The sequence below is a fragment of the Hemicordylus capensis genome, chromosome 2, assembly GCF_027244095.1.
Source record: "Hemicordylus capensis ecotype Gifberg chromosome 2, rHemCap1.1.pri, whole genome shotgun sequence".
Lineage (NCBI taxonomy): Eukaryota > Metazoa > Chordata > Lepidosauria > Squamata > Cordylidae > Hemicordylus > Hemicordylus capensis.
The window spans coordinates 159,289,194-159,315,661 of record NC_069658.1 but is presented as its reverse complement, the minus strand read 5'-3'; the positions used below and the strand labels follow the sequence as shown (position 1 = coordinate 159,315,661).

At 45.2% G+C, this 26,468-nt stretch overlaps 1 protein-coding gene across 6 annotated transcripts in view; it reads left to right on the top strand.

Annotated features, from left to right (window-relative positions):
• ADGRL3 (adhesion G protein-coupled receptor L3) overlaps positions 1-26,468 on the top strand; it is a 753,570-nt gene that overhangs the window by 690,619 nt on the left and 36,483 nt on the right. For all 6 annotated transcript variants that reach the window (XM_053298072.1, XM_053298069.1, XM_053298068.1 and 3 more), the window contains 2 exons: positions 3,952-4,077; positions 11,832-11,928. In XM_053298072.1, the coding sequence (XP_053154047.1) occupies positions 3,952-4,077; positions 11,832-11,928 (223 nt within the window). The remainder of the gene's footprint in view (positions 1-3,951; positions 4,078-11,831; positions 11,929-26,468) is intronic.

The window sequence follows — 26,468 nt, the reverse complement described above, 5'->3', positions numbered from 1 at the left end:
CTCTCTTTCTTTCTTTCTTTCTTTCTTTCTTTCTTAATTGGTATTGGTATTGCTGTTGTTCGCCACCTAGCGTCTTGGGAGGAGGTGGTATAGATGAAACTTGTAATAAACAAATAATTCTTCAGTCTGAATACCCCAGGAGGCTTTTCAGAGAGCAGGCTTTACCATGGGTTTAACCGTAAGGATTTACTGCGAGTTCAGGGCATAATGGATATACTCCAATGCAAAAAGAGGAATTTTTTTTACCCTGGACATATATCAGGCTAGGTTCCAATATGGAGGGGGAAACCCAAATCATGTGTGAAGTGCTCCCTGAAATATCGCACTGACTTTAGGGTAAATCTGGCCGATATGTGGACACACACACCCCCTCCCCAAGTAAAGGTGCAGTAAAGTCACAGTTTGAAAAAGCTCCTGGTGGCACAAAGCAGTCATTTTCAAGTGGTAGCTCTCTTATATTTAGCAGGGGAATAGCAACTTTACCAATTCATTCTGGCATTGAGCCTTTTTTCCAATGGCTGTGCTAACTTTGTGGTCCCCCCCACCCCACCCTTTCTTTTTTAAAGTTTATGTCCCTGTTATATATGGGACAAAGATCCATTCATTGTACCATTTATCCACTATGTAACTGCTTTGTAAATGGTCTGTTGAAAAGTGAATAAATTAAAACAAAAAAATTGGTGCAGCCTGAATATAGGTTGACTATCTCAGTGAGAATAAGACCTCTGACTGTGCAACAAAGCAACGAATTAAGTGCAGTCCACACATTGTGCTGTCAACAGATTGTAGAAAAGTAAAAAGAGGCTTCTGCCACTGAGAGTGGACCAAGAGGGCCTGAGGCTAAACAGTCCAAGCTCATCAACAGCTGTGCACATGCCCAGTCCTGGCCCCAGACACCCCCTTCCCTCACTGCTGTGCTGGGCTTCCTACCCACGTGGTCATGGCTCAGCAGTGGCCGCTTCACCACCCAGCACACCATCTCACCAGATACTACCGGAGATGCTGGAGTGTGGGGAAGCAGCACAGAACATCAGTATCATCTTGGGAGGATGCGGGAGTGGACTGAACAAAAGAGTCCCTCTCATTGCTGAAAGCAGCTCTAGAAGGAAGAACAACAGGCTAGGGGTAATCATCCAGCAGTCAGTGAAGAGAGAGTTACTCCTAGGGGAGATCGACATTCATTTATATAGCTGTAGTCTAAATATGATATTGATGTTGTTAGCTTTCCTGGGCTCACAAGGAGAGGCTGGCAGGTTGCCTACATAATATGCTGTATGCTCCTTGTTCTACACCTGCCTGCCTGTTCCTACTTCACTTACTAGCTTGGCACGCCTTTTCCTAGTCCACTAGCCCCAATGGTCCTACTACTCATTTCTCCTTCTGCATCTGTCTGGAATGTTTTTGTAAACTAAGCACATCACTCTAACTTAGTTTTGCCTCTCCCTATGATGGTTCTAGATTGCCTTAAATGGGATTTATACGTATTCATGGATTATGCATCTTTCATCCAACAGCAGTGATATGTTAAATGGTATGATATGATAGTTAAATGGAATCTCCAGTCTCCAATCTCCAATTTTACTTCTGAACACTAGTGGATGGAAAGCAGATGGGAGGGGAAGACTGTTGCCCTTGTGCCTTCCCGGAAGCATGTGGCTGGCTACTGTTGGTCACAGGATGTTAGATCAGAGGAACCCTTGTTCTGATCCGTACTCGGATCAGAAGAGCTACCCTTTATGTTCTTGGTTAGAAACAGAGGCCTACTCCTCACCTACTCACTGAAAAAGACCCAATGCAGCAGAATTCCAAATCCTCCTCTTCTCTTGAGAGGCCCTGACCCACCCACCCCCCAGTCCCTTACAGCAAGTACCAAGTTGTCAGATTCTGAAATTATGACCACTAAAATAAACTAGCATAGTTAAATAAGAAGTGAATTGATACAATAGCACAGATTCACCACTTGCGTCAGAAGTCTCTGATGGTGGGGAGGGCAATTGCCAAAAATAGGGATTGCTTGAGGCTTCTGTCCAGATGGTCATGCAAAATAGTTGCACTGCTGTCGACAAAGGGAGAACCCACTGTTGCTCAAAAGCAGAGCAATAACATTGACAGTCACTGGATATGATATGGACTGTGCCACCTCTCTAACAGCACTGGCAGATTGCACGTAATGCTGGTCAGGATGAATGCTCAGTTTCCCTGCATATATATATGAGTAGTCAAAATCTCCCATTATTACTTCTTCATTTCATGTGGCTGATCTTTGTACTTATTCACTTTTAAGGACCAATGCTATAAATTTCAGACGTTGGGGCTATTGTCACACCCAGGAGAAATCAGGCTAAGGGAGCCTAGCCTGATTTCTCCTGGCCATCTCCTACCACTGAAGCTGTGTGGCTCCCGGCAGCAAACCACCCAAACTACCCCTCCCCTTAAATGAGGTTAGCAGAGCGCACACTCTGCTAAACCTGCTTACTTGATTGTGTGCCCGTGTGGCTCCACGCCACAACACCACACAAGGAGACCCCCGTCAGGAGGCTAAAATAAGCCTCCCAGTCTTGAGGGTCTCTCCAGAATGCTCTGCGCGCTTGCGCAGGGCATCCTGGGACTTCCGGCGGCTGGACGGCCTCTGATCCCCACAGCCCCCACCTGTTCTGTGACAGAGCCGGTAGTCGTGTGGGCGGCCAATGTGGCCGCCCAGGGCTTGGAGGCTACTCTTGTGCAGGGAGAGTGGGCTAAGTCCACTCTCCCCACATAAACCCTCCTGGCACGGAACGTGTGAAGTGCCTCATTGTCTGAAATTGTCAGACATAACAATGCTAGTGACTCTTGGCCACCCACATTGGCTGAAAGGATCCATCTCTACAAAAGAATAGTGAAAAGCTGTGACCTGAAAATGCAATGCCATCCAAAGCAACATTCAGAGGCATATAGCTCATATTCTCCCTCAAAGGGACAGAAGAAAATGGTAGACTCGGGATATTTTGTTCTGTGTGTGTGTGACCTTTCTTGTTCCCTTGGCAGAATTATTTGTTATATTATTATTATTATTATTATTATTATTATTATTATTATTATTATCATCATCATCATCATCATCATCATCATCATCATCATCTTGTTTACACAGTCAGACAGGTGTTATTGACTGGTTTGTTTTATCCAGACATCGAGTCCTTCCCAAGGACCTGGGATGGCTGAATCTTATTGTCAATGTTGTTGTCAATGTTGTTATTATAGATATCGTCGCAGAATATAGGCTGTTCCCAGTAAAGCTGCTTTTTCTAATTGGCTGATGGTGATTTCTGTGGCCCCTATGGTGTTGAGGTGCTCTTCAAGGTCTTTTGGAACTGCACCCAGGGCGCCAATTACCACTGGGATGATTTTGGTCTTTTTCTGCCACAGCCTTTCCATTTCAATTTGTAGATCTTTGTATTTTGTGATTTTTTCTATTTCTTTTTCTTCTATTCTGCTATCCCCTGGTATTGCTATGTCTATTATTTTAACTTGTTTTTCTTTCTTCTCGACTACAGTTATATCTGGTGTATTGTGTGGCAGATGTTTGTCTGTTTGTAGTCGGAAGTCCCATAAGATTTTTACATCATCATCATCATCATCATCATCATTATTATTATTATTATTATTATTATTACTATTACTTAAAGTAATAGCTTGCATAAAGCTGTAGGAATTTTAGTTTTCAGTCATAAATAGAAAGAGCAGTTTATTCTGCATTGCTTTGATTTGCCTTGGAGTTTGCTGAGAACTGAAATTGTCTGAACATTATAAATACAATATCTTAGGAAAACCCAAGTATTGTGTGAGGAATAATTAATAGCTATAAATAAACAGCTATGTTAAAGAATTCCCTTTCATATGCAGACACAAAATCGGTTTTCAAAGATGAAGTATGGGTTTCCTGCTAATGAATATTGCCATTTAATTGCTTAGGTACGTAAAGAATATGGGAAGTGTCTGCGTACGCATTGCTGTAGTGGGAAAAGTACAGAGAGCTCCATTGGCTCAGGAAAAACATCCGGGTCACGAACTCCTGGACGATACTCCACAGGCTCACAGGTAAAGAGTTTAACTTGGAGTGGAACAGAGCAGATTGTTGCCATGCTGAAGTAGGTAACTGCTTGGTCATTATCATTAGAGCTTTGTTCAATGTCTGATAACCTAATTTGGTCTACAGTCACACAGCAATCAATATTTTATTCACACTGTAATTAATTGTGTGGTGGGGGGCATGGGCTGAACCGTTATGCATGACATCAGGTTTCCACTGAAAACTGCATCCCTTTGTCAAGATCTCCTCCAGTCCCATTATGTGTAGGATTACTTAATGCTACATTTATTTATAGAAATCTCATCTGCTTTAAAAAATTAAAAAACAAAAAACCTCTGCCAAATTGACTCCTCTCTTCTCATGGTAAGTCCAAAGGGGATACAACAGGATAAATGACTGCTCTTTCTTCTTCAAACCAACCTCAGATTAAGTTTTTAAAAAATTTAGCCACCTCTCTTCTAAACCCTCTGTTCTTGCTGGATATCTGGAATGAGGGACAGGATCTTCTCTAATAGGCAACTTTGAAGAATGACAGAAACATCAGAAAAAGCATCTGCTTCTTCTTGCCTCCTAACAGTTCCTTGCTGCTGCTTCCAGCCAACATGGAGCATGGAAGGAAAGGCAAAGCCTTCTGTTGTCTGCAAGGTGCTGTCAAAAGGCAAGAAATAGGCTGGCATTTTATCTGTTTGTGCTGTTTGCGCTTTGTTCTCTCACTTACAGGAAGCTTTGGAGAAGACCCCATAAGGCTTTCCACACAAATAGTGTGGTGAGCCTAAAAGGGGTTTGCGGGGAGAGTGGGCTTGACCCACTCTCCCCACGGACGATCGGCTAGCCCTCCCTGGGCAGCCAGATCGGCCGCCCAGACAATTACCGGCTCCATCACAGAGCCTGTTGGGGCAGTAGGGTTCAGGGGCCTACTGGCCCCTAGAAGTCCCAGAATGACCCGCACGAGTGTGCAGGGCATTCTGGGGAGCCTCCTGACGCTGGGAGACTTGTTGTCGCCTCCCAGTCAGGAGACTATTCCTGAATTGCTGTGGCGCAGAGTCGCACTGTGGCAACACATGCAGGCGGGTCTCACAGTCAATGAGACTCACCTCCAGAAGGTTTGCAGGGAGAGTGGGCTAAGCCCGCTCTCCCTGCAGACAAGCAGCAAGCCATGTCTGGGCAGCCACTGTGGACACCCACACGACTGCCAGCTCCACCACGGAGCCAGCGGGGGCTGGGGAGTTCGTGGGCCGCACAGCTCCCGGTAGTTCCAGCATGCCCTGTGCGAGCACGCAGGGCATGCCGGAGAGACCCCCGAGCCGGGAGGCTGCTTTTTAGCCTCCCGATGGGGGGTCTACTCATGAGTTGCTGCAGTGCGGAGCCACACCGCGGCAACACACGATCCACACCGCGGCAACACACGGTCGAGGTTCGCTCCGCGAACCTCGGCTAAGGGGAGGGGGAATTAGGGGAGTTTGCTGCTGGGAGCTGCGCACGATCCACTAAAAGCAGGCTTGGCTCCCTTAGCCCGCTTTTAGTGGATCGTGAGAATAGCCTCATGATCTTGTAACGTGGTTTTGGTGCGCTCTTGTGCCCGAAACCTAGGTTACGCAACAGGCCACTTAAGAGGGCTTGCTGCCACGCTGCCGCCACGAGCTACGTGGCTCCCAGTGGGTCTCACCATCAGCTGAAACCGGGCTGGGCTCCTTTAGCCCTGTTTCAGCTGGTCGTGAGAATTGCCTCCATCTCTTCTTCCAGACCTTTAGCTAGCCAGAGAGTTCTAGAGAACCAAGAGTCACTTGTAGAAAGTTTTAGAGGATGACAGAAACGTTCTCTGTGATTAACCTGTTCTAAAGCTAAGGCCAGGGTTTTCTAAGAGGAATATATAACCTCCAGCATGTTGCAATTCCAATTCCAGCACAAGGCTGGCAGATTAAGTGTAGGTGGGAAAGCTGGTGGAAGGTATTGTCCTTCTGATTTCTGTGGAAATCTTTGCTGTCTTCATGAAGGTATTAATTTTATTGTCTTCATTTAAGTCAATCATTGAAGTAAAGGCATGTCATCTTGCAACACATTCTCAATGCCCAATTGACTCTTCTTAGGTGACGCCCATTTCGACCACACACACACACACAAAAATGGTCACTATATGACTGAGTGGGAGGCTTGTGCTTTTTGTGGACTAACTACTGAAGCAAGTAGGTTGGGGGAGGCAGAAGCAAGTAGGTTGGGGAATTGTGTGGGGTTGTGTGAAGGGCTTGTTGTGGGAGGTTTGTGTGAAGTGTGTGTGGTTATCTTAAATGCTCATGTGTGGGTTTGTGTGTCTGTAAGCTCATGCCTTTCACACAGCCAGCTCCTCCCCCAGGTATCCCTGCTTTTAAACCCAGGCTTATAGTGAGGTAGAAAGACAAGTGCATGCTTCCTACCTCACTCGTTTATCATGTGGGTGATCAGGCTGCCGGCAGCTGCTTCCAGGTTGCCTGCAGCCATCTTAACTATAGAGCCGGGGTGAAGGAGCGGCCCGGCAGCAGAGAGGTTTCCCAATGTGCTGCACTGCTTATGGGATACCTGGAGGAACAGCTTCCTTTCCCCCCTCCCCTGCTCCCGATCGCCGCCAGGTTCACTGCACCGCTGGTTGTTTGAGCACACATGCACAGTGAAGCCCAAAAGAGGATCGGATCATCTGGGGGAAGGCAGGTAGGCTCCTGCCTTCCCCCCCAGCCCTCCCCACTTTGGCCGTGTGAATAACCTTTGTGAGTTGTGTATATTGGCTTATGTAAAATGCTTGTGCATAATGTGCCTGTAGGAGGTTAGGCCTAGACTAGGACTGCACTCTTTCAGCTCTCCAGCTGCTGTTGGACTAAACTCCCTGACTATTGGCCACTGTGGCTGGAGATGATGGGAGTTGTATTCTAACAGCAGCTGGAGAGACTGGTCTAGAGTAACTGGGTGCTGTCCACTTCGAGATATCATGATGGCTACTTTTCATATTAATGAGTTAGTCAAGAAAAATTGCAATGTAGAAATATAATCTCAAGTATCACAGGGCCTTCTCTGCAGTTGTGCCTAAGCTCTGGGAGTTCTTCTCTAAGGCACCCTCTTTGCTGGTCTCCTGTAGGTAGTGAAAACATTTTTGTAACAAAAGGTTTTTAACCTGTAGGTATTTTTATCCTCTAGTGTGGCTGTTTTACAGTCAGGCAGTTCGCACAATTCTAATTAGGGTAGGGCAAGTATCCTTTCCTAGTTCAGGAGCTGTGTGCTCCTGTTTTGTGATCGTATGCAAGGGAAACAGCAAGGTTGGAGGGGGAGGAATTGATCATCTGGGAGAGAGGAGATGGGTCAGACGACACTGCCCTACTTTGTCAAGGTCGGAGGAATGACTTTTCTTCCTACCTCCTTAAAAAACTGGGTGCAGCTGCTGGGTAGGACAGAGCCCTTAACATAGCTGCTTCTTAGCAGACAGTCACTCCCTCCTCCTCCTTACCTTGCTTTTCACTCACAGACTATTGGAAAACGGGAGCACACGTAGCTCCTAAACTAGGGTAGGAAGCATCTCCTACTCTAATTTGAATCGTGAAAACAACTCTCGTGCCTTCCTTTCAGCTGAAATGCTGAGTATGAAGATGCTGAGGTTTGGATCCTCAATACGATTCATTTTTGTTAGCTAGCAATTCACATTCTCAATCAGCTGTGCGGGCGCACAGGGTGCCATACTTGAGGTTGGGTGGGGGCTCACTGCTGCACTCCCCTGAAGCAAAATGGTTTCTTTGTAAACCACTTTGGGGGCTTTTGTTGGGAAATGGTGTGTGTGTGTGTATAGACAGATAGATAGATAGACTTGGAACCCATTAAGGCTGTTCTCATGAGCAGCCTAACCCAGGCTAGGGCAGTCCCGGCTGGGTTAGGCTGCTCGAGTGGATCGGATCCCGGAGCTCCCACCCAGCCTAACCCCACTTCCCTAGCCCAGCTCTTAGCGGAAGTTAAAGAGGCGAGCATGCCTTAACCCAGCTGCTGGGATCATGTGCCTCCTCAGGCTGCATGCAGGATGAGACGGGCACTAGAGCGTTGTGTGTTTGTCACTGCTATTTAAACTTTGGCAAGAATTATGGTGAGTGCCTCCGCTTTCTCTGTAAATTCGTGAGAATTCTATTCCTTCTCTGAGACTTTGCTTCCTACACTTGGTTTATTCTGCAGGTGCTTTCGACATGTCAAAAAGTGTATTTCCGTGTGTGTGTGTGTGTGTGTGTGTGTGTGTGTGTGTGTGTGTGTGTAGGAAGACAATGCTTATTTTTCCAGGGGTAGGGGACATAATGTCCTTAGGTCCAGGTTTCAAAATTACCTAGCTGCACCTCTGAAGAGCCCCCACCCTCCCACACACTCCACTACTGTACTACCTGGGGTAACTGCCCCACAATTGGCTGCCTCCTTATGGTGGAATGGCCCTTTCAGGCCTTCTGATATTCCCTATAGCCCAGACCTACTATATACCCCTGGTATATAGAAAATATTACATCCTGTTTCATGTCCAGCTGAGGAGAGCTGGTAGCAAGCATGAATTATCCCCTTTGCTATGTAGGATCCAGCCTGGTTTGCATTTGAATGGAAGATGTGCATGAGCACTGTAAGATATTCCACCTGTGTGCTTGCATGCAGAAGGTCACAAGTTCCCTCCCTGGTATCTCCAAGATATGGCTAACAGAGACTCCTGCCTTCAACCGCGGAGAAGCCGCTGCCAGTCTGTGTAGACAATGCTGACCTAGATAGACCAGGGGTCTGACTCAATAGAAGGCAGCTTCCTATGCACCTATGTCTCAACCACCTGAGATCACAATTAGAGGGAATTATTGCCGCAGTTTGTAATACGTGGGCCTGCCTTTGAAGACTGTTCAAAAACTGTTTCAGAACATAGCTGTTGGAATACTTACTTGAATTAACCCATGTTTATATAGGTAGCAACTTGAGGAGGAGGGCCATTTCAGTCATGGTGCACCATTTGTGGAACACCCTCCCCAGACAGATTTGTGAGGCACCAAGGTCTTCAGGCATCAGGTTAAGTCCTTTGTTGTTGCTGTTCAAGAACTAAACAATGTATGCCCCTGCTACTTTTATCCACTGTTACCTGCTGCTTTTATATGATTGTATTGCTTCAGCTTTTTATTGTTTGTGGTTTTAATTTGATTCTTTTGTTTTAACTCAATTATGCTGTGAGTCACTTTTGATACTTACAAAGGAGAATATTTATATTTTTAAAAATGGAATGAGGCAGAACTTGTCGCAAGGATGCAGTTTCCAGTGGAAATCTCATGTTATGTATAACATGCAGTTTAACACATCCCCCTTCACCAAGAATTATAGTACAAATAAAACCTTGACTCCTGTATTAACTAAAAATGGAATTAAGTTTTCATATATTGAACATTTGAACAGAAAAACCGTGTGTGTGTGTGTGTGTGTGTGTGTGTGTGTGTGTGCACGTGCGCGCCTTATTTTGCCAGTAACAAAATAATTATGGTATTATTTTCCCTTTTTTTACTGTCGCATTATCATTGGTTAGTTCAGACAAGATGGGCATGCAATTTATTTTCCCATTCATTTTCCCATTCAGAGTGTAAAGAAAGGTAAAGTTATGCCGACGAGTCGGTGTTGACTCCTGGCGACCGCAGAGCCCTGTGGTTGTCTTTGGTAGAATACAGGAGGGGTTTAGCATTGCCTCCTCCTGTGCAATATGAGATGATGCCTTTCAGCATCTTCCTATATTGCTGCTCCCCAATATAGGTGTTTCCCATAGTCTGAGAAACATACTAGTGGGGATTCGAACCAGCAGCCTAGGCAAGTTACTTCCCCACTGCGCCATTAGGTGTTTTACACAGATATTCCTGACTGGAGCAATCATATATGAAATGATTTTGCTCTAGCACATGTATGCTAAAGCAGTCAGCACACCTGTGTGAATCTGTGCTTTGACTAGAGTTGGGGAAATTAGCTCTAAAAATACATCTTGCAAGTATGCATAACAAAGGATCACAGTCTGGACACAAGCAAATGTCAAAAGTTTAAGATGCCACAGAAGAGCAACAGACTCAGAGACAAGGTTTTTAAAACAAAGAAAAAAGTGTATTTATATAACAGAAGCACAGTGCAAACACAAGTAGCAATCTTGGTAGTGCAAGGAATGCAAACAGCTCCCTGAGATGGCACAAAAAGGAAGGGAGAAGCAGGGGAATGATGGCCCAATGTGGTGGAAGGGAGAGAGAGAGAACCCGGATTGAGAGGGGAGAGTAAGTTCCATTAGTTTATTTGCAGATGGGGATTTCCCACCCATAGAAACTAGGAAAACTGGGATCCCAAGTGAAGTTCTGCCAGTAGAGAACAAGGATAGGTAACAGCTGGCTCTCTGCGTGCTCGCGCAGGACATTCTGGAGCTTCCGGGGGCCATGTGGCCCTCGAACTCCCCAGCCCCCGCCAACTCCATCACGGAGCTGGCAGTCGTGTGGGCAGCCAATCTGGCCGCCCAGGGCTCCCCGCCCTGCTCATGTGCGGGGAGAGCTCTCCCCGCTCACTCTTACAAACTGGGTCTCACTGATTGTGAGACCCAGCTCACTGTGTTCTACCTGGATTTGGGAGCTGTGTGTGCTCCCAATTCTCAGTTGTGTGGAAGCAAAGTAAGAGGAAAGCCTGGGTAGAAGTGATTGTGTGGAAGCAAGGTGGGAGGAAAAGCTACCCGGTTTTCCTCCTACCTTGCTTCCACACAACCAAAAATGACACACAGCTTCCAAACTTGGGTAGCACACAGTTTTTGATTGTGTGAATGACCTCATGGTGTGCTGCACTCCTGTGAAGGTTTTACTTTGAAGTAAGCTGTTCTGAACATAGAATTGAAGGAGACAGGGTGGTAGGAAACTGGTTCACAAGTTTAAAAACTCAGCAGGACAAGCATCCTACCTAGTTTTGGAAACTGTGCATGCTCCTATTTTGTGATCGTGTGCAATGGAAAAACAAGTTAGGAGGTGCCGATAGTGATCTTCAGCTAGCCTCCCGCTGGTAGGAGGGCTCCGTCCTATCTGTAGCTGTACCCAGCTGCTGAATGAGGTAGGAGAAGAAGCCCTCTTATGCAATGGGAGGCTAGTTGACAATCACTGCCAGTGCCTCCAACCTTGTTGTTCCCTCACACATAATCACAAAATGGGAGTGATCACAGCCCCTGAAACTGGACGGGACACTTGTCCTACCCAATTTTCAATCATGTGAACAAGCCTAAGGTATAAAGCACCTGTGCTGGGGTGCTTCTAATGGCAAGAATTTTGTCTCACTCATAAAATAGGTAAAGCTCTTCTTAGTTTTGAAATCACAGATTAGGTAAAGCTTTGCTTATTTATTACATATTGTGTGAATTTTGTGCAACATTTGGGCATTATTAAGCTTTGGTGTGATTTCAAGTTACTCAGAGAAACAATCGCCAATGAATGAGAGAGAGAGAGACACACACACACACCTTTGTGGACAGGATTATTAAACAAACAAGATGCCGCTCAGTGTCTATGGGATAGAGCAGGATATAAATCAAACAACCAAAACCAAGCCATAGGTTCCCAGCACAGACCAAAATTACAATTCAATGATGTTAACGTTCCAAGTAAAATTCCAGTGCAAACAGTTCAGCATGCACCTGAGATGGCAGAAGCCACCTGCGCAGAGACCGGAAGAAGGAGTCTTCATCTGCTGTGTAGGTGCTATGCTTGAAGCTCACCCTCTGCTCATTCCTCTTGTCATTCTCCAGAGTCGCATTCGCAGGATGTGGAATGACACTGTTCGAAAGCAGTCAGAGTCCTCCTTCATCACTGGCGATATAAACAGTTCAGCGTCACTTAACAGAGGTAATTATGTACTTTAAAAATAGGTATGTCCTTTGTAATTACTAAGGAGCGTGAGCAGCAATGGCTTTTCAACCTTGAAATATGCTGTACCCCATTCCCTTTGAAATGTTACAACAGAGAATGAATACATTATTAATTCACTGAAATTTCTTTTTTTTATGTTTGCCTCATTTGTTAACATGCATTTTCACAATTACTATTTTTGAAAGGCAGTTGCAGGTGGGGGGTGGGGGGTGGGTGGGACATGAGGCAGAATGTTCCCATGGTCAACTGCCACTGTCAGGAACTGGAAGTAGTTCAGATTGGTTGCTCACTCTAAAATGGGCAATTGTGGAATGATATAGTTTGCTAAGCGTTATTGTCCCAAGCAAAAAGCAGTTGTGAAGGTGAAAACCTTTTGCTGAGCACATACTATATGTAAGGCCGACTGCTTGATATGAAACCAAACCATCTTCCTTTGTGTGTCCACATTGGATACCTGACTAGTGGGAACTCTGCAGAAGTGGGTGAAAAAAACTGTTTAAAACATGCTGTGATGGGGACAACGTTTCAGTTAGACTCAAAACAGGACTCAGGTGGTGTGGGGCGGGAGAGACTATTTTCAAAAAATTCAGGAAACAGCTCTGCTGTGGACTTTTTTCTGTCCCCCGTGATGACCCACTTCCCAGCCTGCCTAACTCTCGCCCCTTTCTCTTTCCACCCTACTTGTTTATATTTTGTGCTGCTCCAGCAATCATACAGCGGAGGAAGGGAAAGAGGATATTTCTCTTCTGCTCCCCTTTCTGATGCAAACAGAGCTGCATGCTAAGCCCCAAGAATGCTGGGGAACATTTCCCCCAGAACTACTGGTACATGTCTCTCAACTAATAGTTCCATGTAGCTCATTTCAGTCACTTTGCTCCTTCCCTCCACCAGAGACTGATTATGGGCCTGCTAGTACCAGCCATTTTGTCCACTTTCCCTTTGATATTTCCTTTTTGACCCTTATTGTTTAACTTTGTTTCCTCCAATTGGTGTATCTGGATTAATTCCTTTTTTATTTCTTGGTTGGATTCCACTTTGTTCTCTGTCCTTCTTTACTGTCAGGGATCTGGTTCCTGGTTCTTTGTGTACTACTAGTAGTAGTACTATTATTAAATGTGCACAGGAGTGTCCCTTAGTTAAGGCAAGTAGCAAAAAAGAAAGAAAAGGCTTAAGATTCAAAATTCTGTTGCTTATAAACCCGACATCTAATAGTTTGAAAGTTTATGTGCATGATCGATTTGCAAAGATCTACAAATGTGCCTACTTTCAATGTGATCTGATAAAAGGTACAAGTTTACAAGTGCTTAACCCTCTTTTGTCCAGTTTTTAAACAGGTACTTCACATATTTCTTTCAAATGTTGGTGAAAATGACTGATATACTCTCTGTGCCTAGGAAGGCAGTGCCTTATTGGTTTGGTGAAATTATGAGTAGCAGCTCAAATGTTGTCCATGTTTTCCTACCCCATTAAAACATACAGCTAGCAAGCGCTTGTGAAGTTATACAGAGCACGGCCTGTTTGAGAATGAAGCCAGAATGCTGACATGTCAGCCAGTACTCTTGAGGTTTGCAGGGGGAGCCAGCTATGAATTCTCTTGCAAGTGTGGTGCCTGTTTCTTTAGTGATGGAATATGAGCTGCCAGGGAATGGAGGGGGTGAAGTGGACAGGTAAGGGAAGCCAGGGGTGGGGGGGATTAGAACACTGGGAGAAAAGCAGTGACAGCTTTGCAGTTGCATGGAATGATTGTGAAAATGTATGCACACAGATACACAAAAGACATGCACACACACAAATGACATATGCATGTGTATGCAGCACAAACACATGAACAGGATGGAACACAAACACGTGCACACTACAGATACACACAAACACACACAGCACAAGTGCACACATATTGACCTTAATTTAACTCTGTTCTTAAGATGGCAGGTTTGTTTGTTTGTTTGTTTAACAACATTGAGTAGTAGTCTGGTACAAATTTGCCCAGCTTGGCTATGTAACATGCTATCCCCCCCCCCCGCAAAAAACATTATTCATTCCTTATATAACATGGATGTCCTGGTGATTAATGGCTTCAGAAATGGAATGGAGTTTTGGATTCCTTTAGAGAGCATGAAAAGGGTTAAATATCAAAGTGGCAGTGGGGGGGTACAGGGGTGTAGCAGGGGTGTAGCAAGACTGAAGTGGGTCCTGAGACAAAAAGTGAAGATCGGCCCCTGACCTCCCACTCTCTACTTTACAGAGGTTTGCACAGAAGGGTAGACATCAAACAGTATTCTTGTTTGCTGTTTCTAGGTAGATGATTATATTGGTAGTTTCAACCTTCAGTGTCATCCAGTCTAAAATATATTAGGAAGTGGGAGCTGTCATGATGCACAGTTCCAATGCCTCTGTTAGCTTGCAGTGCTTCTGCTGCAGACCTGGAAGAAGCAGTGCCACTGTAGTGGACTGGCAATAACACTACCAGCATTACAGTATTTATTCCCATTGTCACTGGAAATAAATGGGGGAAACTGTGGTAACGCTGGGAGTGCTACTGCTGGTTCTCTACCGTGGTATTGCCACTTCCAGGTCTGCAGCAGAAGTGCCACAAGTTCTAGCAGAGACATTAGAACTGTGCATCAAAGCCATTTTTATATCACTTATTATTTAAAGTCTGTATTGCACGTGAGCTACAAAGACAATCTGAAAGGTACAGAAGAATGGGGGATATTGTATTCTCCGTTTGTCGTTATCTAATTTCAGCATCATGTTGGTTCTTTTATGAGTAGCATAAATGAATTTCAAATTCAAACAGTGAAAATATGAGACTGAAAGGAAATTAAAATGCACAACCTTAATTGATTCCCATCCCAATTGAAACCTGAGCATTTTCAGAATGAAACCTCTCCTGAATATAAGTAATCTGTAGTTTCTGTATCTGAAGCAACACACACACACACATACGGGGCTGCCTCAGTAGTGTGTGTGTTAGATAGGTATTTTAATTATCCCCAAATTGAAGCATTTTTCCAATTCCAGTACTACTTTTTAGATCTGTCAGTTTGCTTGTAACTAAAACACTGCAAGTGTCACACTGTTAATTGTTAAGACTGTTCATTACAGTCTAAAAATCACATCTTTTCCCATCTTAAATGTAGTTCCCTGTTCAAAGTTTAATAAAGGCTTGAGGCTGGCCCTTATTTTCTTCCCGCTTCTCATACTGAAGCACCCCACACCATTGGACTTGAGCTAGGGGGAAGCTAAGAATAGCATCTTCTTCTCTGTGACCTCTGTGCAGCTACATTTATGGGTATTACACCTCCATCAGCTGGAAGCCTCTTGAAAGCTTAAAATCCAATAGGGGTTCTGGCCCCTCAGACCTCTGCTACCTCTCAGCATGAGCTAACTTGCAATGGCTGAGTATATAGAACTCTTCCTTTCATGTTTTTCACCAGCCACAGCTAATATAAGCAAAGAAAACAAAGGTTGTTCAACTTGTTTCTCCTCAGTCAAGCTACTTAAATTGTAGGAGATTCCTCCCCTTTGATCCCTATTACTGATTGCCTCCCATTATCTGTAGGCATTTTCAATTGATACATTAACTACTTCAACTGATGGCAACGCATTTTGGTTTTAAAGCATACCTCAAGTGCAATGATGGCTAATAATTGATGGCCAGAATGGTTGTTTGGCTTGTCTCATCAGTCATCAGCCCCAGTCCTGCTCTACTTATAAGCAGTTAGATCCTAAGGCACCCAGACAGTGTTAAAAAAGACTTCAGGGAATTCGGACAGGTGGGGGGGGGGACCCTTTCAGCTCTTAAAGTGGATGGTGTGAGTCAAGTAGATAAACCTAATGATACATCTGTTAACACCTGTCTGAGAGAGATGGTTCCTCCAGGAGTCCCAGGCAAAGAGCCTGGAAAGGAAGGCAGATCAGCTGACCAAGTCTTTGAAGTCAGAAAGGCACATTCAAAGAAGCTCTCAAAGCCAGTTGAGCTGACTGAGAGAAGATATAAGATTAATCAGAATAGATCTCAAAGAACAACATGCAGGCAAGAAGTCAAAAAAGACAAAGCACTTGAAAAAACAGGCTACGGGATCCCTTGGCAATTATGCAAGAGCTAAGGGAACAATCTCCCTCATTAAACTCACATTCAAGAGACTGTCAGAATCAAATGATTTCAGATTGAATTTAGCCTTCAGAGGAAGACTCACAATGCACTGAGTTCATGGATTTCAGCAATTCTGAATGGCCAAATGAGGAAAGACAGTTGTCAGGAGTCCCTTGGGAAGCATAATCCATACTACCAGTACCCTGCCTCCCCGGGAGGAATCCCTATGCCCCTATCCTATATAATAAAACCCTAAGGTACCTGCGTCCGTGTCTCTGGCAGGAGTTCTGCGCATGCGTGGCGCACGCGTACGCAGCAACGGACGGCGTTGAGTCCCATGGGACTCCAGGACACACTAGGGAGCCAGCCAGCCACACGGGGCGGGAGAAGGGGAAGAATGAGAGAGCGAGGGCGGGTTGATGTCAGGGCGGGGAGAAGCAGGCTGGAGCCGCCAGACGCAGGCAGTGTGGCGGCGGCAGGAGGAGGAGGAGAGGACCGAGAGCAGTAGGCGGCCTAAGGGAGGCGGGCAGGGAGGGTGCCTGCCTTCCCGGCTATCGCGAGAAGCGCCGCCAGCAGGGGAAGGGAGGGGAAAGAGTGAGGGGGAGGCAGGCGAGGAAGGGAGCGAGCCAGTGGCTCTCCTGCTACCAGCAGCTGAGGGGACTCGCAGGCTGCCGTCATGGCGGGGGCCAACGGCGGTGGAGCGAGCGGCCCGGAGAAGCAGGCCACGGCGGCGCGCCTGATAATCCTCCTCCTAGCGCCCGTTAATGTAACAGGTTTCATGACTAGTTATACATAATGCCCCATTCTGCGGTTACTGGAATATGGTCAGAGCTTCTTGTGGCAAGGATTCTGCTCCACAGGGCCTCTGGTGGTGATTCATGACATTGCAGCACCCATCCAACCTCCAAGCTAACCCCGCCCATGGAAGCCTGCCATTGGCCTCCATGTGGACAGGAAAGGTATAAGAAGCTTCCTGTCTAGAATGGACTTTCCTTAGTACTGTATCAAGATTCCTTGGTCTGCTGCACATCTCCTTGCTGTTTCTCCTGACTTCATGGTGTGATTTCTGGCCTGTTTGTAATTCCTGTTTATTACCTACTTGACCCTCTTGGCTCCCGACTGATGATCTGGCTTGACCTTTGATGTGGCTTTCACTCCTGACCTGATGGATACTCAGCTTTGACCTCCTGTACGTTCTTGATCCTCTGCTCCAGTCGCAGCTATCTTGTTTTTGATGGATTTACTTGGCTTGTCTCCTGGTGTGTCCTTGGCTCCCAATTACTGCCTCAGCCCTCCAGTCCTGGTTCATCTACTTGGACAGTGTTCCTGATTCACCCAGTCCTGTCGTTTGGACTCACACTTTCTGATACTACTGCCCACAGCTCAGCATCTCTGACAGATACAAGAAGTTGCTCTGTACGAGGCCACCCATATGGTTGTGACATCCAAAATCCACAAGATCCTAGAAGAAGCCTAACTAATAGAGGGCTAAGTGGAAGAAGAATATTAATTTAGCTAGCAAACATACGATTGATTTTAACATGTTGGGCTACAAATTCAAGCAATTATCCTTTTTAAAAAGGAGCAATAAAAAGGGGTCGACTCATTGAAAGTGTCAGCTCAGTGTGAGGCCCATAAAATTATGCATGGTGTGAAAAGAATGGATAGAGAGAATTTTTTCTCCTTCTCTCAGAACACTAGAACCAGGAGTCATCTCATGAACGATTGCCAGAAAATTTAGAACCGACAAAAGGAAGTACTTGTGGAAGTCTCTGCCAGGGGATGTGGTGATGGCCAGCAGCTTGGATGGCTTGTGAAGCTGTCGGTGGCATTTGTGTTTACAAGGGCACATGAAGCCTGACAAGATGGTAGGGAGAGTGCTGGGGCATACAAATGTAGTGGACTGCCTTTGAACATAGATGTTCTACATCAGAGGTATACTGCCTATGAATATGGAAACTTCACTTAGCCAGCAGGAGTAAGTGCAAGGTTACACTTCTGTTCTCCACAGTGCCTAGTGCCTAATCAGATTTTCCTTTTTAACAAACCTGTAAATTCAGTCATCCAAAAACTTTTAATCTAAGATGAGAGTTAAGATGGCCTTATATTTTCACTCATGCTCTACGAAGCATGGAAATTGCAAGTTAAGGTGCCCATTGGGCAACAAGGGGAGCAACTATTCCATTCCAAGCTAAGCCATAAAAAAGAGGGAGCCCAGTTATCAAACATGTTCACCTCCATCCCAAACTGATTAACAAAAAAGCCCTTGTATTGCCAGAAGCCAGAGACGAAAGGGGAGAAAGGTTCCCTGGATGAAGTATATGTGAAACTGCTACATATCTTGAATTTCTGCCTAGGGGCTTTTCAGACAGCAGGTTTTATCACGAGGCTTTACTGTGGGTTCAGGGCATAATGGATACTCCAACGCAAAATGAGGATTTATTTAACACAGACATAAATCGGGCTAGGTTCCAATATGGAGAGGAAAACCCAAGTCGTGTGTAGTGCTCTCAGAAATATCGCACGGACTTTGGGATAAATCTGGCCAATATGTGAATGCACATCCACCCTCCCAAAGTAAAATCACAGTAAAGTCACTGTCTGAAAAAGCCCCTGGACATTACATAGCATTTTGCGTAAGAACAGTGACTTGTAGAGTTAGAAACAGAAATCAATAAGGTGTAACTGTAGGAAGTGATTGTGGTGAGATTGGGGATGTGTTGAATATCTGGCTGGAAATTTACTAAATAGGTGGCATTTGGGGAAGCACTGTGCCATTACATGCAGAGATGCATCAGGCAGAAATTCATCAGGGGCATCTCTAGAAAGTGATTGGGGAAGTTGCAGCTGTTGAATTTCTGCCTGGATACATCCTTCCCTAACCAAAATCTAACTGAAAGACCAAGGCAAAGTGTGGCTGCATGGAGCCTAATTTCTAAAACCAGCATAATATATGAGACTGTAAATGTCTCTACAGCTTATTTAGCATGGAAGTTAAGATGGGTACCTTAAATTGCAATTTCCATACTTTTTAGAGTACAAATAAAGCATCTTAACTCTCATACCCTGTTTCCCAGAAATGCCCTAGTGCATTTTGGGGGGCTAAAATTAATATAAGACACTGTCTTATTTTCGGGGAAACACGGTATTAAACCTAAAGCTTTTGAATGACTGAATCAAACTGAATTGCAATGATTTTATGTATATGTAAATACAACGAAGTTAAAATGCAATGCAAAAACAAATGCACAGTACAGTATGGGGGAAATGCCAGTAGACCATGAAAGAAAAGCAAGGGAACTCTTTCATCTGAACACCAGAGGTTTTTCAGGAGCATGCTTTTGCATTTTCAGATGTCTCTCTATCGTCCCAGTCCTTTCTCCTCCTGTGCACACTGAGCAGCAAGTCACTGGGTCCTTAGGGCAGGTACCATGTAAAAACTTCTTCATTGCCAATGGCAGCAGCTTCTCCTTTGGCAAAACCATATTTTTAATTTCCCCCCCCCCTCTCAGTCGTTAGGCAGCTTCCAGACCAGTCTTACTGTAAATTTTGTTGAACCAATATAAGGACATAATGGATGGTTGCTGTGCAAATGTACATCTGTTCCAGACTTCTTCTTGCACAATCACAAGATGTTGCAACTATAGACCTATATGCAAATAGATGACCTTGCACAATCTGGTGTGAATAGACCTCAACTGTTGTTTCAACATTCTACCCTTACAAGCCATGAAAATTCCATCTATTTATCTATATAATTCTCCTGGGTGTGCCTTGGAATGTGCGTCCCAGCGTTCAGCTGATTGGCTGGGCAGTGGACACGCCTGATTGGCTGAGGTGCACCCAGGAGCATTGGTAGGCAAGGCCAAAGAGGCAAGGAGCGCGGGGGGGGGAGAAAGTGAGGGTGGGCAGAAGTGGCCATGGGGAGGAGAGGCAGCTGGGCCTGGAAGCGGAGACTGGGGCAGAAGGTGAGGGGGAAGAGGTAACTGCCGGCCCCAAAGAGCGCACAGATGCTCTGTGCAGGGTTGGCTAGTTAGTCATACAATCAAAAACTGTCTGCTCGCTCTGCCTGAACACTTGCCAACGTCAGCTAGGTGATACCAGCCCTCCAAATGAGCTACAGTTTAAACATGGACCCTTATTGTTTGCTAGGGTTTTTTTGAGAACAAACTGGTGGAGTAAATGATGTAACAATGCCTGTTTAAAAAGTGCAGGGAGAATAAATCTACCACCACCCCAGCCAGGGCAAACACTGTGCTCATTTAACTCTTAACATTATCCATAGCATCCCACGGGGCTTGAAGTCCGTTAGTATATTTAAAACAAATATGCCAATAATTCCTCCTCGCCTATATTTGTAGGGAATACAATAAGAAATATAGTCAACTATTAAGTGGAAGTCTATGGCTTGTGGATGGAGGAGGGGTGGTGTACCCAGTGCATGCTCAGAGGCTATGCCTTGTTTGTACAGTTTTTAAAATGTTGATGGAAGTTAAAGAAAGCAGCGGACACAGCATAACTTCATTAAAAGAACTAGAAAGTGGAGTTCACATCATCAGACTAGTAGAGTTTACATCATCAGCTCCTGACCGAACAGCCTTTCCTACACCTTCTAAGGACCTACTTAAGGCTTGTGTGTCCCTGAGGGAAGGAAAAGCAAGGAGGCTCACATGGACTGCTCCCTGCCCCTGCTAAGAAAACCTAAGAATTTGGGGGCTTGTCCCCTTGGTGGTCGTAACGGAGACTATGTGTTACCATATATGGTGAAAAACCACAATCCAGAGAGGATCCACACACAAGGACCTCTCCTCAGGAGGAGCCAGGATATGAGGGGGTTTCTACCCAATTGCTGCGGAAGGTGGGGTTGTTTTTCTAATAGTTATTTTGTTGTTCCTGTAACAACTTGTATTTACAACTGTGCTTATATTAAGATATGGTGAAGCAATTCTAAGATTATGCAGAGGCCTAGGGCAGAAGGTTTCCCCAGGAGAACCCAGAGAGCAGCCTATTGATAAGCCTATTATTATACTGACATGGTTACTGCACAAATAAATGCAGCTTTGTTCCAGACTTCTGGAACCTTGCCATTCTGCTATTATAACCCTGAACATTCTGTTGGTCAAAAAATTTATTTAAACTTTCTTTCCAATATGCCTGAACATATACAGACATCAACTGGGTAGCAAGTGACACCACCCCTCCAAAAATGGCTGTGATGCAGCAGTTTAAAAACTGACCCTTAAAAGGCTAGAAAACAACTATTGGCTCTAGGTATTTGTTTTGTTTTGTTTTTCATTTTGTTTTTCCCCATGTATGTGTCAGATAACACTTTTTTTAAAAAATGTCCACGTAAATGTTTTTAACAATCCAGGTTATGCTGAACCATAATCCTGTGTTGTTTTGAAAAAAATCCAACCAGTATTTCCAGAAGTCCTCATAAGAGGTAAACTCTGAAGTCCTCATAACAGGTCCCCACAGGTCCTCTTCTGAAGTCCTCATATCAGGTAAAATCAACACAGACCAGCAATTTTGCCCACTGAGGTTTCTGAAATCAGAAAGGACAATTCCTGGCAAATTCTGGAGAGTGAGGTCCTGCTTCTAAACTTTGCTGCTTGAGGAGGAGAATCTGTGAACACTCAAGCACTTCTATAAACAGATGTTCACTTCCTCCTCCCCTTTAATGGGCTTTTGTTTTCTCCTCCATGGAGATGCCAGCAAAGTGGCAGCAAGGCTGCATTGAAACAGGGCCACAGGGGGAAACAAGGCAACAGCAAGTAGGCTTTTCACTAAACCAACAGACAGCAAGGTGGCAATTGCCCTTAATGAGGGAATATGCAGTGTTGGGGATCTTGTAAGGATGTGTAAGGCAGTGGTGAATGGACTAGCAAAGGTATACAAGGCAGCGGGGGTGGGGGGCGCCGTGTTGAATGGACTTGCAAAGATATGTGAGGCAGTGGCAATGTTGCAAATAGACTCAGAGAGGAGGAGAGCTGATCTTGTGGTAGCAAGCATGACTTGTCCCCTTAGCTAAGCAGGGTCTGCCCTGGTTGCATATGAATGGGAGACTTGATGTGTGAGCACTGCAAAAAGATATTCCCCTCAGGGGATGAAGCCGCTCTGGGAAGAGCAGAAGGTTTCAAGTTCCCTCCCTGGCTTCTCCAAGACAGGGCTGAGAGAGATTCCTGCCTGCAACCTTGGAGAAGCCGCTGCCAGTCTGTGAAGACAATACTGAGCTAGATAGACCAATGGTCTGACTGAGTATATGGCAATTTCCTATGTTCCTACTTGCAAGGGGAAAACAAGGCAGTGGCGAGGATGGTGAGGTCACATGCATACTGCCTTTGAATATGGAGGTTCTATATCAAAGGTATACTGCTTATGAGCACCCTGTTATGTTCTCACAGGGGAGGCCCCTAGTTAAAGGCAAAGTGGGCAGTGCCACTCCACCTTTCTGCCCCAACTCCATGCCCACAAATTTGCATCCTCCCATGCTTCACCACTCTGCATCCTCCCTGTCCCAATCTTGTTGCACTCACTTCTCTGTTGGTTGGGGCTTCCTCTGAATCCTTTTACCCAGGGTGGATGTCAGACTCCAGTACTCCTGCATTGCAGAATCAGCATAGCTAATTATACATAAATTGCATATTTTAATCTAAAGAGCCAATCAGGATTTGCCCTTCTTTTTTCTTTCCCCTTTTCCTTTTTGACAGCATCTGCTTCCAGTGCTTTCACCCAATCAGAGGAAAATACAAAGGGGAATCCTAATGAATTAGAATACTTTGGAGGTGGGCAAAGCAGCTTGCAGAGTGTTGCAACTGAAACTCCCCCCCCCCCCGCAATAACTAAAATTGGTATATAGGGGGGTGCCTTATAAATGGGTGAAACCATAGGAAATGAACCCATGATATTTGAGGGCCACCTGTATATGTCACATAGTTTTTTAATAATGTGCTTGCAAAAGAGAAGTAAAAGAACAGTTTCAATTTCAAACATTTATTTTATTGAGTAATTACTATATACTAGCTGACCTGGCGCAGCGCACCTGCACCCCTAGTTCTCCCTATCTCACCCCATCTTCATTTCACCCCCCCCCTTCAGCCCCATTTTTTGCTCCCTCAGTGGCCAGGCCGCCGCTTCTCCTCCCCAGCTGCTTGGCCATTCTCCTGGCCAGCAGTTTCTTTCTGCCCGTCCCTGTCACTAATCGGCAGCTCGCTCACGAACTCTCACGAGAGCTGCCACACATGGGATCAGCAGCAGGTACGTTTAGGAGAATTAGATAGATAGATAGATAGATAGATAGATAGATAGATAGATAGATAGATATTGTTATTACATACATACTTTATTTCGGTCATTGACCAGAAACATTATCACACACAACAGAACGTAATTTGCATTTAGTTTAGGAGAATTAGGTAGGTAGGTAGGTAGATAGATAGATATTAGTAGTAGTAATAGAAGTAGTACATTTTATATCCCGCTCTTCCTCCAAGGAGCCCAGAGCGGTGTACTACATACTTAGGTTTCTCCTCACAACAACCCTGTGAAGTAGGTTAGGCTGAGAGAGAAGTGACTGGCCCAGAGTCACCCAGCTAGTATCATGGATGAATGGGGTTTTGAACTCGGGTCTCTCCGATCCTAGTCCAGCACTCTAACCACCACACCACCCTGGATAGATGGTAAAGATGAGATAGATGGATAGATGAGCCCCTGGTGGCGCAGTGGTAAAACTGCCGCCCTGTAACCAGAAGGTTACAAGTTCGATCCTGACCAGGGGCTCAAGGTTGACTCAGCCTTCCATCCTTCCGAGGTCGGTAAAATGAGTACCCAGAATGTTGGGGGCAATATGCTAAATCATTGTAAACTGCTTAGAGAGCTCCGGCTATAGAGCGGTATATAAATGTAAGTGCTATTGCTATTGCTGCTGCTAAATGTGAATCATAGTACATTTGGATCTGAGAAAGATCTGCTTCTCCCGAGCATGATGTTGTTTGGGAATTGTTGATCTGATTAGTGAGCGTTAAAAATCTGTTGAGAAAAATAACAGTTTAAACATGATCATTATCTCCAGCATTTCTGCTAAAATAAATACATCTTTGACCCAACATATTCCAGTGCAAAAACTAGTGCATTCTGTAGCATGACTGTGTTTGCAAAATTTGGTATCTGTAGGTTGTGTGTGTGTGTGTGTGTGTGTGTGTGTGTGTGTGTACTCACGCATGTACACACACACACAAGATTTAGTGCCTATTCACAAAGCTTATCCAATCATTCTCAGCTCTGTAAACTCTTTCTCCTCACTCACAAACCTTAGAGGGGAAAGTGCCTGGACGGACTACACTTCCCAATACTCCATGCATGCATTTCAAGATGTCCCTGGGATTTGAAAGGGCTCTCTTTCTCTTAAAACGACCCCCACCCCAATGGTGGGGAAAGCAAAGCACTGCATCAAGAAATGGCTCTTACATTGGAGGGTTGGTGGTTTGTTTGCTACAGTGACCTCTACTTGAAAAATAGTGAAGATCACTGGCTTATGGAGTTTTCCCATTGTAAAGACATTTCTCCATAGAGCTCTGTGGAGCCTTACTGCATTGCTAGAGGAAATCTGATTTAAGTTGCAGTCCCAACTCCAGAGTAAGAAACTTGAACTCTTTCATCAGTTAGCAGGAGTTCTCTTTGCCCCAGGCAATGTGATCATCCATCTGGAGCACCAGGGCAAGCCTCCCTGCCTGTGGTATTGTCTGATCCCCTTCACCCACCCTCCTCCCCTTCTGGTACTTTGCACACCAGCTGGGGTTTTAAAAAACAGAACTGGAAAGGATCATAGACTATAGAAGACACTAGAGACTCTTGAATCCTTTAGAGACTATGTGACAAGTACTTTTCCCTTAATGCTGTGCAGAGCTATGGTCTTTAGCATTTTCTATATTCTATGGTCGCTGATTGAAGAGAGGAAACCTAAAACCTTTGTCCTGATCTTGGGACAAGCACGGGATGGTGCTGTCATTCAGCCTTCCTGTAGTGCCTTATAAAATCTCCTTTGTGTTGAGGCAGAATAAGGAAGCTAAAGGATTTTAGATTGGAGCTCCCTAACCTGCCCTGCAAGCAACAAACAGGCACAGGGCAACTCTCAGGAAAATTCATCTTGCAATACAGTGAGGCTCAAATGCTTCATAAAGCACTACAGGACCAAGACAAAATGAGGCATCTTTCCTAGTGCCAGGCACTCCATCTTGGGCCTAAATAACCAAGGACATTTCTGGCACATAGAGAGCAAGTTGTAAGCAAGCACAATTTGTGGCATTGCACAGTATCATTACTGATCATGTACATCTGTGGCATCAGCCTCTTAGGTTTCAGTTTCCGGTTCCCCCGCTTTTTGGAACTTGAGCCCAAATGAGATGGTTTTAACTCTGTCTAAAACTACAGGTCGAGAATCCTTTATCCAGACTCCCGAAATCTGGAAAGCTCTGAAATCCAGACACCACGCCAAGAGAAAAAACAAACCCTGCTTGTATTTTCTGCTTGGATTCTCGACCTGTAGCTTCAACCACTCACAAAGCCCCCAAACCAATCCCAGCCCCAACTCAGCAGCTAACAGTGGCAAAGCAGCAAAAACCCCCAAACTAAGGAGCACCCACAACTCACAGAAGCAAAGCAGTACCCGCATCTCCATCTGCAATGGCGGTTGCCTGGTCCCTCCTCAGCCTCAGCTCCTCTTCCCTTCCCACATGGACAGGCACTTTGCTGGCAGCATTTAAGGGCATTTAAGGGCACTTGCAGGCAGGGCAGGGGCCAAGGAGGCAAAGCAGCACCCGGGGCTCTTTCTGCAATGGCGCTCCGAACGGGGGAAGAGCCCTCCTTCGTGGCGGAGCCAAGCCGGTTTTGTGAATGGGATTGCACTTTCACTCACATGCTTCTCAAGCTGGTCTGCAAGAGGGGAAGTGGGGAGGAGCTTGGCTGGAAGGCAGGAAGGAACTTCAGGGGTTGCTGGAGAAAAAAAACCAGTAACCTTTCATGCCCAAGATATATCATTTATGAACGTATTCCAAAATCTAGAAGGATCCAAAATCCGGAACACCTCTGGTCCCAAGCAGTCCAGATAAAGGATTCTCAACCTGTAGCAGATATTTTTACCATTGAATAATATTTTGGCAATTTATCAGTTTGTGGGTTGTCCCAAGAAAGGGAGTGCAAGTGTGGATGAGAAACCACAAAATCTGAGCGTTGGTTTGGTATGGTATACTCCTGTGCCAGCCATTCTTGACACAGGAATGTCATTACAAAGTCCTTTCCAGGGGCATATCTGGTAAGAAGTACAGAACCATTCTATTACACTGTTTTTGGAAAACATTATTTGTTGATATTAATAAACGGTTCCAAAAGGGATTTAAAAATAACAGCCTTTATTTGGATT